Source organism: Cryptomeria japonica, chromosome 4, assembly GCF_030272615.1.
Source record: "Cryptomeria japonica chromosome 4, Sugi_1.0, whole genome shotgun sequence".
In the NCBI taxonomy this organism is placed as follows: domain Eukaryota; kingdom Viridiplantae; phylum Streptophyta; class Pinopsida; order Cupressales; family Cupressaceae; genus Cryptomeria; species Cryptomeria japonica.
In genome coordinates this window covers 405,280,704-405,297,708 of record NC_081408.1, presented here as the reverse complement: position 1 = coordinate 405,297,708, position 17,005 = coordinate 405,280,704, and the positions used below count along the sequence as shown (strand labels likewise).

Below are 17,005 nucleotides of genomic sequence, written 5' to 3'. Positions count from 1 at the left end.
AACATTGTTGTTGATGCTTTATCTCGCCGTCCCCATTTGAGCTCCATGGCAGCTGTTTCTGAAGATTGGAAACACTTGATTATAGCAGAGTATGCCAAGAAGCCATGGGCCTCTAGTATTATTGATGGTACAGTACAGGACAGCAGGTGCTCTGTTTTGAATGACCTCATAATTTACAAAGAGTTGATATTTCTAGTCCCAGGTTCTAAAGTGAAGCGCATAGTATTGAGGGCTTTCCATGATTCACCTATGGCTGGACATTCCGGTTACTTTAAGACCTATAGGCAGCTTGGAAGGGTCTCAAGTATGATGTTCTTCAGTACATCAAAGAGTAATTTGTCTGCCAACAAAACAAGCAGGAGCACAGTTTTCCTACAGAGTTACTTCAACCACTTCCTATTCCTAACAGGAAGTGGGAATGGGTGTCTATGGACTTTATTACGGGCTTGCCAAAAGCTCAAGGGAGAGACAGCATTTATGTGGTAGTTGATCGGTTGACTAAGTATGCACAATTCTTCCTGATCACGACTACTTATTCAGCTGCACATGTGGTCGATCTTTTCTTTCGTGAGGTATTCAGATTGCATGGTTTACCTCGGAGTATTGTCAATGATAGGGACAACAGGTTCACGGGTCACTTCAGGCAGTAGTTATTCAGACTTTGCGGGACAAAGCTCACTCCGAGTACCAGTTACCACCCCCAAACTGATGGTCAGACAGAGATTATCAACAAATGGGTGGAAGGATACCTGCAGAATTACATTTCAGGGCAGTAGAAGGCTTGGGTGAAGTGGTTACACTTGTGCAAGTATTGTTATAATTCCACTCACCACATGACTATTCAAATGACACCTTTCAGAGCCTTGTATGGTTATGATGCACCGAGTTTCCTGGATTTATTGTTGAGCGATTGCAGAATGCCTAGTGCTGGGCATCTGTTACAAGAGAACCAGGACATTATGAGAGCTCTTCGTGAGAACATCCAGAAGGCTCGGAATCAACAGAAGCAATATGTTGATCAGAAGAGGGTTGAGCGAGCATTTGAGATTAAAGATATGGTATATCTGATGCTTTAGCCCTATAGGCAGTCCACCCTGAGGAAGAAGAGTGCAGATAAACTCAAGCCACACTACTATGGACCATTCATGATTGTCAGGCGTGTTGGTGAGGTGGCTTATGAGTTGGAGTTACCGGCAGACAGTAGGGTACTAATGTGTTTCATGTATCGCGCCTCAAGAAGGCTTTGGGACAACACATAGTTCCTTCTGCAGATTTACCACCCTTGGATGATGAGGGGAAGTTAGCGATAGTACCTGAGGCCATTCTGGATTTCAGAGAGCGTCATCTACGGAGGCGTGTCATCAACGAATATTTGGTTGAGTGGAAAGATTTGCCGGCAGAGGATGCTACATGGGAGAGTGATACTATTTTACAGCATCCAGCTTTGAGTTTGCTTGAGGACAAGCACATTCGGGGAGGGCGGACTGTAATGTCCCCGTCCTAGTCACAGGCAGTGGTTTGAGGAGTTAGCCTATTTTTGGACCCTTGTAGGCTAACAAGGTATGGATAAGGGGGTCAGTGATGCAGTATCTTGAGGAGTGGTCAGTCTATTTTTTCTAGTTCAGTGTTGAGTTCAGTTCTGGTCTTTGTTTCATCAGTTTCTGACATCATATGAGGATTTCCTATTTTTTTAGGGAAAAACTGCTAAAAATAGACATGGTCCTATTTTCACTGGCATGGCGAACTGTGGCCCCAACTTCTGACGGATTTAGTTTCTAAGCGATAATGTAGGATATATGAATTTTTAAGTGGTTCTCGCAAGCAATCAATATTTTAATGAAATATTAAAATAAAATCATAAAGTGCATCACTTAAATTTATTTAAGTGAAAATTCTATATCTCTTAAGTTGGGCATCCCTTTTAGGATTAAGTTGGGAATCCTAAAAGCAAGTCATTATTTTTAAAACCCTAATTGCTGAAAATCGCACCTTTTGGATATTTAGGCGGCCAAGATAAAATTAGACCTCATTCATTGATATTGAGCATTTGACATTTCTTCTGAACACATGGCTATGGCGGCTATGCTTTGGACCTATTTTGGAGAGCGTGCATTCTTTAGAATTCAGTAGCTTTGAGATTGTGAAAGATCAATCGAATTGTTGCAGCTTGGTTGGCTTCATTCAGAAGTCAAATTGAATCAAATTGGGGCAGATTTGGGTTCTTACAAGGCAGATTTGTTGTAGGTTTTCTATTTGGTATTATTGCTGATAATTCTTCTGTGGTTTGGAAGTCTCTTTCCCAAACACACAACTTGCTCATTTAATGGTGCCGTCTTCTTACTGTTTTGGCGCCTTATTATTAAATAAGAGCAAATCTGATATGTTTTCAAAATAAAAATCAGAACTTTGTAAGTTGCTGGTTTGAATCTTTTAATTTCAATAAATTGGCTAAGGACCTACGCATATGCTTCTAAATTCTCCAATTCCTTGTTTCAGTTGATTAATTTCATGTATTCTTTCAATATGTATTGAAAATTAAAGAAACCCCTTTTGCAAATTTTGTCTACTTCTAAAAGACCATCTCTAATAATCAAAATCACAAAAAGAATATTGAGTTACAGCAGTTTGAAGAATTGAACCAGCAAGGGTTCATCACAATGTCAAACAAGCCTTGAAAAGTATAGTGATTAGTGATGTTTGGACAATTTGGAGGCAATCTCAAACAAATAGAGCAACTAATATCAAAACATTAATTCTCAATGATGATTGTTGGGCCCAAATAGATTACTTGCTATCTTTCACTGAGCCAATATACACCCTCATTCGACGTTGTGATACCGATCAACCAATATTGGGTGACATCTATGATTGCATATAGATACAATGGTGGAGAAAATTAGAGATATCATTCTAGCAAAAGAACAAGACCCCTCTGAAATGTTTTATAAGCAAATATATGAGATAATCAAGAAGTGATGGGATAAAATGACAACTCCTTCACAACTTTTGGCATATGCCTTGAACCCCAAGTACTATCATGCTGATATGTTAGCATTGCCAAATAGGGCAGCACCAAATATGGATGTTGAAGTTGTGAAAGGATATAAAAAAGCTTTCAAAAAAATGTTTACAAATCCTAAACTTGCTAAGGAGATTCGAGATGAGTTTGGGGCATTTTCATCCTCTGATGGAACTTATGTAGATGTTGATGCTATGGCAGATAAAAAAGATATGGACCCTATAAAGTGGTGGAACTTCCATGGTGCCACGACTAGACATTTGCAAAGTTCGCTATCAAACTTCTATCACAGGTTTAGGTTTATATGAATTATATTCTAATTTTATTTTAATTTTTATTTGATTGTGTGTCTATAAAACTTATAATATAAACTTTTTTTTACAGGTTTCAAGTTCTTCTGCATCTAAGAGGAATTGGAGTACATGTGGCTTCATCCATTCTGTGAAACGAAATAGGTTGGCAGCCAGCAAAGCAGAGGACCTTGTGTATGTGCATTCCAATCTTCGTCTCTTGTCGCATTCCTCCACAGACTACATGAAAGGACCTAGTAGACATTGGGATGTACAACCTGAGATGAGTGACATTGATGTATCCATAAATGCATTGACACATCTCAATCCCAATGTTGAGAATTCTGACATAGTAGGAGGATCCTCTGGTGATTCTTTAGTGGGTTCTGAGAGTCTAGTTGGTGGTCGCACTCGATCCAACTATCCTAACTCTTCAAAAAATCTTGATGATGTAGATCTCCAATTTTAGGAGAATAGTGATGATATTTTTTATAGCATGTGATTCTACCAAACTATTAATGTATTTGAATTTTTCTTTAATAATAAAACTATATTTAAATATAGTACTTTGGAATGTCACAATTATGTGTCCATATTGCTTTTGCTGTAATGAAAATCTTCTTTAATAACTTAGAAAATTGTGTTAAATATGTGTAAGTGTTTTTTATGAATGTCGTATCCCGCCGTTTCAAAATGAGAGGTCTCAAGAAATAGTCGTATCTGTATCCGTGTCCATGCAACTTTGATAAATAATTATAATGTTACTTTATATTATTATAATAAAGTAATAAGTTGGGGCCCCCTTGTGCCATGATGCCTAGGAGACATGAGTTAACTTAATTTTATTAATAAGGGAGCCTAAGGGGGTTGAGGGAGATAAGGAAAAGAAAAAAATTAATAAAAAAAAATGCAAGGCAACCCTAAAAACGAATTAGGGTTTGAGGCCAATAAATCAACATGTTGGAGGCCATTTTGAGCATCTTGGAATCATTTTTACAATCATTTTTTGGAGATTGAGCTCTACAACTCAATTCAGCATCTTTGCAACTTTGAGGAATGAAAACTTTTCAGAGGCACAATCGATTAACAGGATTGAGCAATGGTGGTATTGGGCATACCACCAGCAGGTAAGTATATCTATCCTTCCTAGTGATTTTCTTTTTATCCTGTAGCAGCATTATCAGATTGGTGAAAGTGAATTGATCAGGGATTAGAGGCCATCGAAGGCTGCCATATTCATTTCCAACTCCCACGTGGCTTCCTAGGGTAGGCCATACTCCTTGGAGGCACCTAGGTTGTCAAAATAAATAAATCAGCATCGTTTAGGGTTTGGAATTGGTTGGAAATTCATTGCTAGCAGTAGCAATCAGCAAATAAATCATTTCTTCAAGCTTAAAACAGCATAGGTGGATGATATCAGCAAATTATTGAGGAAACTTGGCTAAATTCAATGATCTTGTCTGGGAGCCCGAAGGAATCAGCAGCAGATTTGTCCAGTCTTGCAATAATTGTTTTTGAACATTATAGTTGATGCAAATAAACCTCATTGGCGGTATTGTCACCATCAGGGTACTCCTGTATTGCCAATTTCACCAATTCAATCAATAAAAAGCACATTTTCAGGCTAGCATGGGGACTCCTTGTATGCTATTCACTATTCTGGTTGCAATAAATTATTCGAATTGGTATTAGTGTTGCTGTTATGAATATCAGAATTTTGAAATAATTTATTAATCTATTATTTCAATATATTTGCATTTGTTTGTTCATTGGCAAAGAAGCAAGCAAAAAACCCCTAAATACCTTGTGAGAATCAAACTCATCAAAAACTGTCAAAACACTCATAAAATCCTTCAATCAGCAAGTTGGTAAATTCAGAAAAATCAGAGCAGCGTGGGTTGGGGATCTTTCAGAACCAGAGATAAAGCTTCCAATGGTTTTGTTGTCAATTGATAGTTTGTTTTTAGTGGAAAACATTGGCACTACTACTGAGTGGCTCCCAACATATTAGCTAACATAAACCTGACCAATAGATTGGATATAACACTGATACAGTGAATAATTGGGTCTAGTGGCAGAAGAAAAAATAACTTATAAATTTAAAATAAAAACAATTTGCCATCATGTTAAATATCAGCCCAAAACATAACTTTTTGAGGGATGGTTCATGGCATCACCCATATATATTATATAGAAGTTGAATCATGACCTGTCGCATAAGGAAAAATTGGCATGGAAACTATATGTATGATAGGTTAAATTTTAATCTGGACAAAAATAACAGTGAGATCTGTTTTCAGGTTAAATTGCAAGCCAAACAGAGCGAGGCAATTTCAAACTGCTTCCCAATGTTGCCCAAGCTGGACATACAGAGTCAAATCTGAAACTGCAACAGAACAGAATGACCACTACACAAAGTTTCAGCATTCAGCATGTTTTTCAATTATTGAATCTGAAACAAGCTGGCATTGCTTCAGCATGTTTTTCAATTATTGAATCTAAATGGATCATAAGTCAAATCTCAAATCAAAAACAACAAAGGAAGAGAAAACACTCGATAGAACTTCAAATCTTAACTCCATAAATTATTGAAACCATGTTCTACACACTCTCTTGTTGAAAGAGGAAAGCCTTCTTCAGACTCATATACTCCATGTCTGAATGTCATAAATTGCAAACCTCTTTAGAAGGGACCGTGCGAGCCACAAGCAAAGGATAAAAACTAGGTCAGTGGCTTTGATACCAGGTAAAGATCAATTAAGAAATGAATAAAGGACAAAAAGAGAATTGTGTACCTCCAAGGAAGAATAAAATTAAGGTTTATACCAAGAGTATTTTGTAATCAAATACTTGAAAATTCAAATATATGCTACAATACATGGAATCCATTGTTATATGGCACACAATGCATTGCAGAATATTTCTTCCACCAAATAGAAAGGCTATACTAATTAGCATCCTTTTCCATAGTTCATCTCTAATTTGAACCTTATCTCTAAATCACTTATGAATCCAATTAAATTGAGTGGTTCGTAAAAACAACCTCCAAAGATTGAGGCAAATATTCTTTGCATATCCAGAACAAATACACATTTTACAGAATGCCTAAGTTGCAGAATTAAACATTTGAAACATAAACCAGGCACTGTGTATTCAATATATAACTCTGCCCCTTTCAACATAGAAGGATCTAAGAGCCCTTCAAATGGTGAGAATGAAACAGTGTGCAAGAAAATGTATCAAATGGAAGGACATGAATGTCAAAATTTATGTAAATAACTTTTTTTTTAAATTCGAATGGATAAAGCATTTTCTGAAGGAGCACTATAAAAAGGGCATTTCTTAGAAAAACCATCAGCTGGATCCATATTGTTCTTGCTCTGAGGAAACCACCATCTATCTGGATCCAAACAAGATATTGCTTACAGGAAAGCAACAACTGCAACCTAACAACATGCCAGAAATTCCTTAAAAGAAAATACATAGAACGTGGCAGGTAGTGTTGTAGAAGAAATGCACACAAATTCACTTTGATAAATTATAACAACGGTTCTGAAAATCATTTATAGAAAACAATATTGTATGCAATAATAGACAATTGGAACGTAATGTTTCCACACTATAAACAATAGCAAATGAGATCAATAAGACTCTACTACTCACACAAAGAAGAGTTGTGAAGAAATAATAGAAATGATCAAAACAAAATGACTTCCAAACATAATAAATGAGAAATATGATTCTGACAGATCAACAACAAAGATTGAGATATCAGCCAACCTGTTGAGATCTATCTCCATGGATACTTGTTGCAGGAAAATTGTTGGATGATAGCCAATATTCCAATGAGTCGGCTCCCCTTTTTGTCTCCACAAACACTAGGGTCAATGCTTGCTGTGTTCCATGAAGCATCATTTTATTCAATAAATCAAAAAAAAAACGCAAGTTCAACAAATGTCAGATTTTAAAAAGCACTCTGCTTGAACAGGAAAATAGAACATTTGACCAAGTGAAATTATTAGGCTTCAGCATCAAGAATATTATATGATCTACTTGTTGCTCTAAGTAATAACAGCTACAATATTGACTGTACCTACCCTCCCATGAGTTCCCTCGGCTTTTTGAGCATGAAGAAGATCCATTAGATAGCTTCGCTTATCATTATCTGGAACAAACTCTACTCTCTGCACAATCAGATCTGTACTGGAACCAACTCTTCCAACAGCTAAAAATATATAATTCAATAGAAAATCCCCTGCCAACCCCTGCCATAAAGTAGATTATGATGTTTGAAAAAACTGAACCCCCACAAATTATTCAAAAGAGTTTAAAATCCAATAGTAAATAATTCTAGCACATAGCCCCCATTTGATTACAGTAAGAATTTTAATGGTCATCAGATATGAAGCAGAATAAAGCACATGTTTTTAATATGAAGACTATTAATCCCTATTACGAGGTCCAATAAGAGCCCCAGCCAAACTCAGCCTAGTTTGGACCAGGAATAGATCCCAGCCAATGTTTAGCCAAGCTTATGCCCTGGATGTGTGGATTTGACCCCCAGATACACTCTAACATACTGGAGCTGAACCCACAGACCCAGGGGACCTAGGTGAACCCATGGAGATCCCACCCAAAAAACCAAAAAAACAACATTTTAATGAAAAAGGTTAAAATCTTAAAAATGGACTCCTAAAAGCTGATTTTTTAAAGTCATTAACAATACACAACAAAAGGCAGCAAGCAGAAGTGGCACTTGCACCCCTTATGGTTCTTATGAGCCAGTTGATGATGTCAATGGTCTCAATGAAGAACAATATGATGGTTTATATTGATTGTCCATGTGCTGTTGCATTAATATAAACCATTTTTATTTATATTTAACATTTGGCAATTGACATTGAATTATCAATTATCAACTGTGTTCCATATTTAATTATCTAAAACTATGCATACAAATTGACACCAATAACGTATCAAGAGCGTCTACATTTAACAATATCATCACATCCACAAGTAAAGGCTTGCCTTGAACTGCTTCATTTTAACCAAATTCAAGAATGTGTTGGAATAAATTATATAGAAGTACCTGTATCTCCCTAGGAAAAGTGGCACTGAAAAGCATTGTCTGCCTTTGGCCTGGACAAGGCATATCTGTTTGTTGAACAATTTTACGAATTTGTGGCTCAAAACCCATATCGAGCATGCGATCTGCCTCATCTAGAGCCAAGAACTGCACCATGGATAATGATAATCTGCCCTTTTCAAGAAGATCTCCAAGACGTCCAGGAGTTGCAACCACAATATCAACCCCCCTCTCCAATTCACGGATCTGTATAGCATGTTCCAATCAATTAATGGACCTACTGAAAGTAGAAGTTTCTAAAGTCGAGATCAACACTGTAACTGATAACATTTAAAAACAAATTTGTTAACCAGATTTAGTCCACTACAAGGAACATCTACTTCTCTCCAATTTTTTGGAGGCTGTGATGAACCCATGGAATTAGAAATTTCCAAAACAATAGAAAAGAAACAGTAGCATCTGTATAAAGAAAAATAAAAGCAGGCACAGTTTGTGAGCAACTTCTGTTTGAGTTTACCAAAAAGGGTGGGCTTAAGAGATGCCACAATACGATAGAAATTGTTGGTAATCTACTAGTTTCTCTCCCAAATGTTTAGTTATAGTTCTAGAGGGAGATACCTAAAAAACTGTAGCAGGTAGAAGACGAGATGTGTCGTGCCCATATAATTGCAGAAACCTGCTAGCACAACTAGTGAGAAAATTTAGGATGCACTCTCTAGGGATCCATTAGGTGGGAACATTCAAAGCTCTAGTTCCGTACAGAGTGACATATTAAGTAACCATTATTAATTTATAAGCTATAAGAAGGTGACCAAAATGTGTTAACAAATGGCAAATTTAGTTCAGGAAATTCCGAAGCACTCATAGGAAACATCTAAGTTGTAATAAAAAATCCTTTCAATCTCCAATTCAACTTTATTTTAAAGAACCTCCCAAAACAAAACCAAAATGTAGGAGAGAAGCCCTGTCAATTGATAGAGTAGATAAATTTGTACTACCAAGCTGTTTCGCTTGTTTTTTACTTTGTGGTTACCAATTTTTAACCAGCTATGTAATTATAATAGTAAATCAAATCAGTTCTGGTTCTACCATCACAAAAACATCATTTCAGAACTCATGCAACATAAGATTACACATATATTCTCTCCTCTCTATGTGCATAATACTATCATGCTCAGAAGTGAAATGCATTGCATACGTAAATATTAGTACTAATCAATTGTGTGATATTAAATCCATGTTTATACATAGGACAGGCTTTAAAAGGTTCATTCAGGGCAGTTGTGTGATGTCCCCATCTTTAACCTTACAATAAGAAGCAATTAAACACTTATGTGATCAAGAGTGGCAGCCTTGAAACACTTTCAATTAGCTAGTAGTTAGGAAAACAACAAATGGAACATAGTTCAAGTAGGTAGTTGTATATTTGTAACATGAGAGACATTATGGAAAATTGTCTTATTCATAAGACTTCACGATTTTCCTATCAAGGAACCAAGTAAACATACAGAAGATATAATAGTGAAGACAGTGTTGTGACGTTTTCACACATCGCCCCATTGCAAATGGGGACCCCTACTTTTTTTCTGCTTTCTAGGATGGTTGTGGAGTTTTTTAGCTATTAGCCTTTCATTTGGAAGAGGTGTAGTATCTTAAGTGGTCAAAAGCTAATCAAATCAAGTCTCTCTCTCTAGATTAAGTGAGGTCAGTCAGTTTTCATGGCTTAGGAAGTGAATGATTCACGATTATCTTCATCTTTTGCTTGCTTTAATGGAAATGAAATGCTAAATGTGGCTAAGGCATGAAGATCTCCTTTCATTGCCACCACTTCCTTTGTCCAACCAGGGCATTGACAATACTTCCTTTGCCCTCCTAAGCCTCTGACCTGCCTCTCCCAACACTGCCAATGGGTGCACAAGCCCGATCACTCCCCTTTCCATCTCCCTTTCCACTTCCATTTCCTTCCATCTTTTCTTCACCTTCTTTCCTCTCATCCTTCCTTTGACATTCATCCCTTCCACTTCACCTTCTCCCATCCTCCATCTACCCTTCCTTTCACTTCCCTCTTCCTTCCCTTAGCACATGCTTCCATCTCCCCTCATTTCCCCCCTTCCATTTCTACTTCCCTCACCCTTCACCTACCATTACTACCTCACCTACATCATCTATCCCTTCCTTCCTTTCACCATTCTTCCTTTCCTCCCACTTCCCAACTTCCCATCCCTGCACCCTTTCTTCCTTTCATCCCTTATCCTTCTTACTACCTTCCATCACCCCCACTTCATACCTATCTTCCACCTCTTATACCTCCCAACTTCCATTTATTACACCCTCTAACCCTCATCTCACATTCCTTACCCCCTTATTTCCCTTAGCTTACCCTTCCACTACCCCAAACCTATCCTAACACACCTTCCTTTCCACCCTCCATAACCCGATCCTATACTAGCCTACACCCCTTTATCCCTTATGCCTCCCTATTTCCCAACACCTTCCTTATCACCTCCACCTACCATCTTTACCTTATCCCTTGCTACCTTTATGAACCCACTACGTCACCTATCTGTTGATGTGTTTTTTATGCACATGCAAACACAGAATAAAATACCAAAATATCTTATCCTCTCTTGAACAAAGTTCCCGACTGCTGAAGATCTCGCTGAAGGATCAGTCGGAGTAACTCCAAGGTTCTGTTATCTAGGATCTCTACATGTGGATAAGCTCTCTGTGGTATGATGTGATTTTGCTGGAATCGCAAGGGGACTTACACTTGACGACCTAAACGTCTGATTTGCTGGAATCACAGGTCCTATTAACTAACTAGAAGACAAACAAATGACAAAAGATGCAGGGTTCAGGACATCTACTCTACTACCTAGAATGCGAGAAGATGGATGAACGACTAGGTGGAGTCCTACTGGGCTGGGTCTCACCATCAAGTTGAACAATTCAACACCAACTCAGTGCAATCTTCTGGGGGATGCTTCAAATATATTCAAATCGGACACCATCAGATACTGATCATCATTCAAGTTAATGCATGAACAATAGACGTGTGACGACTTGAGATTAAGCTCATTTTATGCCAGTTGACCACGCAGAGCGCACTTACAATCAGTAAGAGGTTAGTGGTATGGATTATACGGATTCCACACAGGTGCATTCAACGACTTCTTTCATTCAATTTAATTATCTATCGTCTAAAATGAAGATTCAACAAGAGACCATGCATATTGCAACGAAACGACACCATATCTTCAATGAAAAAGAAGCCTTTACAATTAAGGCAACAATGTCTTGTCTTCTCTTCCTAGTCTACTCTAATTGCTATTCTATCTGCTATTCTACTACCTATTCACCGACTATCAACTATTTTCTCCCTATTGTCTATTAGCTAACCATTAGCCATTACAAATGAGGAGCCAGGGCTTATATAGTGCCCTCAATACAATTCAATGGCTCAGATCAACTTGAGATCAATGGCCAAGATTTTACAATGAAAACCCTAATTAGGGTTTGTTACAACAAACTCAATTCTAACCAATGAAATAATTGCATTATTTGGACACATGTCTTCTCTGGAATAATCGACCAATGGATAACCAAGGTAGGTACATCGAAGTTTGTGCCATTTTGATGAGCCAGGTACATTGAATCTGGACACGCTGGGGTGGACCAATCCGACATGAGGAGTGATGACTGGGATGCCACCTTGTCTGACACTTGCAACTTGGTAGATATTCAATTTGATGATGCTGAGAAGCTAACTTTAGTTAACTCTTCTAGAACTGTCTGCTTCTTCAATGAACCCTTGCTTTAACATCCTTTGTCTTTGATGTGCAGGATGGATGGTGTACCTTTCCTTCAAATGCTGGACTGGAAGATGTCGTCCCTGATGATGCTGGACCGGAGAAGGTCGTCCTTGTTGATGTTGGACTGGAGAAGGCCGTCCTTGTTGATGCTGGACTGGAGAAGGTCGTCCTTGTCTTGGCTTGATCTTCTTTCATCTACAAAAACAAATCAAAAGATGATTAAGGACATAATAAATTCATTTCAACATAGTATTTCACACCTTAAATCATCAACAAAAGATATTAAAATGAAGTTAGTTCAAGACTCTTTCCAAGGACAGGCCCTATAAGAATTTCGCCCTGGACCCTCTGGAAGGGTCAGGAGCGAATTTTGCATTTTTGGACAAATTCCACCATGTCTCTACTCCAAAATGCCTTCATACACTATCCTTCTCCTCACCAAAGGCTAGGAATCCACAACTTGACCTTCCTCATGGGCAAACTAGGTGATTTTGGGAATTTCGCTCTGGACCCTTTGGAAGGGTCAGGAGCGAAATCCACTCTTTAGCTCAAAATCCTTACCTCTTGGACTCAAAACCTATTGAAACACATGCCTATGGCCATCTTTAGGTCCAATTTGCCTTGATCACCGTTTTGGCTTAGCTCAATCTTGAAGGAAAAGGACATTTTATGAATTTCGCCCTGGACCCTTTGGAAGGGTCAGGAGCGAAATTCAAGTTTTAAGCTTGATCCTTCATCTTCTTCACTCCAATCTATCTTGCAAGGCTAAATAACATCCTTCCATCCTCAACCATGCCCTAAGAATCAAAGTCTTGGCCTCATACAAGGGAAAAAATAGTTGATTTGAAGAATTTCGCTCTGGACCCTTTGGAAGGGTCAAGAGCGAAATTCATTCTTAGCTTGTCTTCCCTCACTCAATTCCTTTCTTCTCACTTTGTCTCCCCTTGAATCCCTCAATTGGATCTATCTCTCAACTTGACAACATTTGCTTGATCCCCGGAAGGCCTTAAAGGGAAAATTCGCAGCTTAAGACAAGATGGAATATTTGATGATCAATGGGCTACCAAGATGGAAGCAGAATATGAAGTGCAATTCGGGTCGGCGCTTGATCCAATGTTCACAGTTATGGAGGACTTGCTAGATGAAATCGAAGCAAATGGAACGCTACCTGGTGAACAAGTAATGGTAACAGAGGCAGAAGATGATGAACAATTTGGGTTGGGGCTCAATCCAGTGTTAGGGATTCAAAAGGGGCCAACACATGAAGTATTCCAAATTTCCGAATTCCCTTTTGAATCTAATCCCCGCCGCACTCCACCCAGTTTGGAACGTGACGTTGATATGCATATTTCAGATGCAAGTGGTATGGTTCACCATCAACTTCGACCTCCTGATGAATCAGTGAATGATGAGCAAGATTTCCTTTCTGCAAATGAAGACCACCAGGTTGTATCTTTCCCTACTATTGACTACAAAGAATATCATTTTGATTATAGAGATTCAGGAAAGACAACTTGTTTATGGATTAATCATGGTCTGGATGAATTACCCCAGTTACTAATCTTTCCCGAAGTTTTGCTTGAGTTTCAAATTTGTACTGTGAAAGAATATTTTTCCGAGTTTAAAGATAAGTTTGCAAAACTTCAGACTGTGACTGCTGCTTTGTTGCTACTACACGTCCTGAGAAAACATGCTAGGAGTTGTATATACTTAGGTCTTTTGAGTGTGGTTCGCTTAATTTTATTTTTTTTAGTTTGAGTAGGTTTCTTTTGTTTTGTGTGTTTAGTTTAGTTGTCCTTTTTTTTTTCAGAATAGTTTGCTTTTGTTAAGCTTAGTTGTTTTTCTTTCGCCTACTTCCGCATGTTTTAGTTTAGTAATAAAGGAGGATTCCCATTGGTGAAAGGGTGATGTTGCTTAACACACACACACATTGGCTTGACCTCGCTAAGTTATGTTTGGGGTATTCCTTTGATGAATATTTGTGAAGAGCTTTTGAATTTTAGATTAATTGTTTCTAAAGTATCTCAAAGTTAGGATGAGCATTTGACTAGAAAGGGAATCATCAATTGTATCTCGACACTGAGTCTTTCAGTCATTATATCTTATATACTTAAAGAATTCTCAGAGTCATTTTGGTCTCCCAAAGGGAAGTTATGGCAAGAAAACATAAATAAATTCATCAAAAGTCTTACTTCAGCGCCACTATAATGCTCAAGCCCATGGTAAGCTTCATTGCTTGCAAGCCGAAGTGTCGAAATATGTAAAAAAAAAAGAAAGAATAAAAGAAAGAAAAAGAAAGAAAATCAAAATACTTGGCTTTTGGGTGTGCGGAAATCTCTATAGGTGTATCCCTCAAATCAAAGTATAAATCGCCGAAAGTAGAGCAATCTCCGTGAGATTATAGAGATAACCTCGCCGGGGCTATGGATGCTCGCTGGCAGCGAGGCTTTATCCAAGGATGCTTTTGGAATTAAGGCAAAGCACTTAAATTATGCAACTTGCCATGATGGAACCGAAGAGTCATAATGGTCTTATGAGACAGGAAAGAACACATTTGCACACACTTATAATTTAAGGATGAAAGATCTTGATGCAGTTTAGGATTCCTCTTTCCTTTTTGAATGCCCAATGAGCCGGCGGGTAAGTTAGCTATAATTAATTTTTGGTTCTAAGTTTGAAATGGGTTTTATCTTAGGAATGTTCAGGAACATTTATTCGGGTTGGCGCTAAATGTTGTGACCTTTTTCACACATCGCCCCATTGCAAATGGGAACCCTCTCTTTTCCTGCTTTCTGGGGTTTTGTTAGTATCCTATGACCTTTTGCTGCAGTTTCACCAAGCCTTGTCCAGTTCAAGCATTTCAGGCCCTGATGATTGAAAGTTAGTTTTTGCAAGTTATGTGATTCCGAAGTGTGAACACCACCAGAGTGCTTAGAGAGGCCAAAGGACGAAGATCGCAATTGATTTGGATGAATTTGGACAACTTTCTATTTTTAGAAAGTTTGCTTTTTTGCTTTTTCCTATTTTTTAAGAAGTTTCGTTTTTGGCATTTTCAGCCCGATCCCCGGTATGGCTATTTTTAAAAAGTTTTTCCTATTTTTTAGGGATGTCTGCTTTTTGCTTTTTCGGGATGCAAACCTAGGGTTTACACTTGTACCACTGACCAGCTTCGACCAAAACTCGAAAATTCTAAGTTTTGACCTAAAAAAGCTAAATCCCTAGATTTTAGGCTTTTTACTTTTTCGGGATGCAAACCTAAGGTTTACACTTGTACCACTGACTAGCTTCGACCGAAACTCGAAAATTCCAAGTTTTGACCTAAAAAAGCTAAATCCCTAGATTTTAGGCTTTTTGCTTTTTCGGGATGCAAACCTAGGGTTTACACTTGTACCACTGACCAACTTCGACCTGAACTCGAAAATTCCAAGTTTTGACCTAAAAAGCTAAATCCCTAGATTTTAGGCTTTTTGCTTTTTCGGGATGCAAACATAGGGTTTACATTTGTACCACTGACCAGCTTCAACCGGAACTCGAAAATTCCAAGTTTTGATCTAAAAAAGCTAAATCCCTAGATTTTAGGCTTTTTTGCTTTTTCGGGATGCAAACCTAGGGTTTACGCTTGTACCACTGACCTGCTTCGACCGCGATCCAAAATTTTCAAGTTTTGACCCAAAAAGCTAAGTTCCTATATTTTAGGGGGTCATGGCACCTTCAAAGGATAATCAGCTCGAAAAATCATCCTAATCCTGAAATGTCATGAAATTTGGCTAAGTTTGGAATGTCATCCTAATCCTGAAATTTGACTAAGTCTGGAAAATTGGAGAATCCTCCAAAAACTAGATTTTGCATTATTAGTCCTAGAGGCCCAAAACCACTCTCAAACATCCTGACAATATATATGAAATATAACTTAAAGTATAAGAAACCACTTATACTTAAATGTTATATTTCATATATAGTCCGCCCTCTTGAGAGCCTCCAAAAGTCCGCCTTGAAGAGCAAAGGTCTAGAAGTCCGCCCATGTTGGAGATGTCTAAAAGTCCGCCATGTTGGGAGGTAGACCAAAACTCCGCCAAGATGGGAGAGATGCTTGAAGTCCGCCCAAGAGGAGGGATACCTAAAGTCCGCCCTAGGAGGTGTCTCCAAAGTCCGCTCAAGGTGGGAGTGAAGCCTAAAGTCTGCCCAAGCATGCCAAGTGATGAGAAGCCAAGTCTAAAACTCCGCCATAGGTTAGAGAGCCATCAGGAGGTGTCTCCAAAGTCCACCCAAGGTGGGAGAGATGATAGAAGTCCGCCCAAGTTGGGGACACCACCAAAGTCCGCCCAAGATGAGACACCTCCAAAGTCCGCCCAAGATCTTCACAAGGGGAGAGGCCACCAAAGTCCGCCCAAGATGGGAGCCGCCACCAAAGTCCGCCCATTAAGGAGGCCATGGAGGAGCTCACTCCCAAGTCCACCATGTTTGAAGAGACCATGGTGGAGCTAAGCCTAAAGTCCGCCCCACTTTGATGGAGGTCATGTGGGAACATGGGTCAAAGTCCGCCCCAATGCCTTAGCCAAATTTTCACCATAATGGAGGCCAAGGAGGAGCTCTAGCTAAAGTCCGCCATACCTTGGAAAATATCCAAAAGTGCGCCAAAATTCAAGAAAATTGGAAATTCAAAATTTAAAAATTTCACCAGGGCATTGAAAAGTCAAACACAATCAATATGATGTCATAGAAAACTCATCTAAAATTTCGAATTCGAAGACAAAAATATAAAGTTTTTCAAAATGGAATATTGGAAGATTAACAAGGA

General features: G+C 38.5%; 1 protein-coding gene across 2 annotated transcripts in view; it reads right to left on the bottom strand.

Moving 5' to 3' along the window:
- Positions 1-17,005, bottom strand: part of LOC131074692 (DEAD-box ATP-dependent RNA helicase 37) — a 140,098-nt gene that overhangs the window by 88,897 nt on the left and 34,196 nt on the right. For both annotated transcript variants that reach the window (XM_058011377.2, XM_058011376.2), the window contains exons 3-5: positions 8,399-8,641; positions 7,407-7,574; positions 7,090-7,203 (exon numbers count right to left, since the gene is read on the bottom strand). In XM_058011377.2, coding sequence (XP_057867360.1) covers positions 7,090-7,203; positions 7,407-7,574; positions 8,399-8,641 — 525 coding nt within the window. The remainder of the gene's footprint in view (positions 1-7,089; positions 7,204-7,406; positions 7,575-8,398; positions 8,642-17,005) is intronic.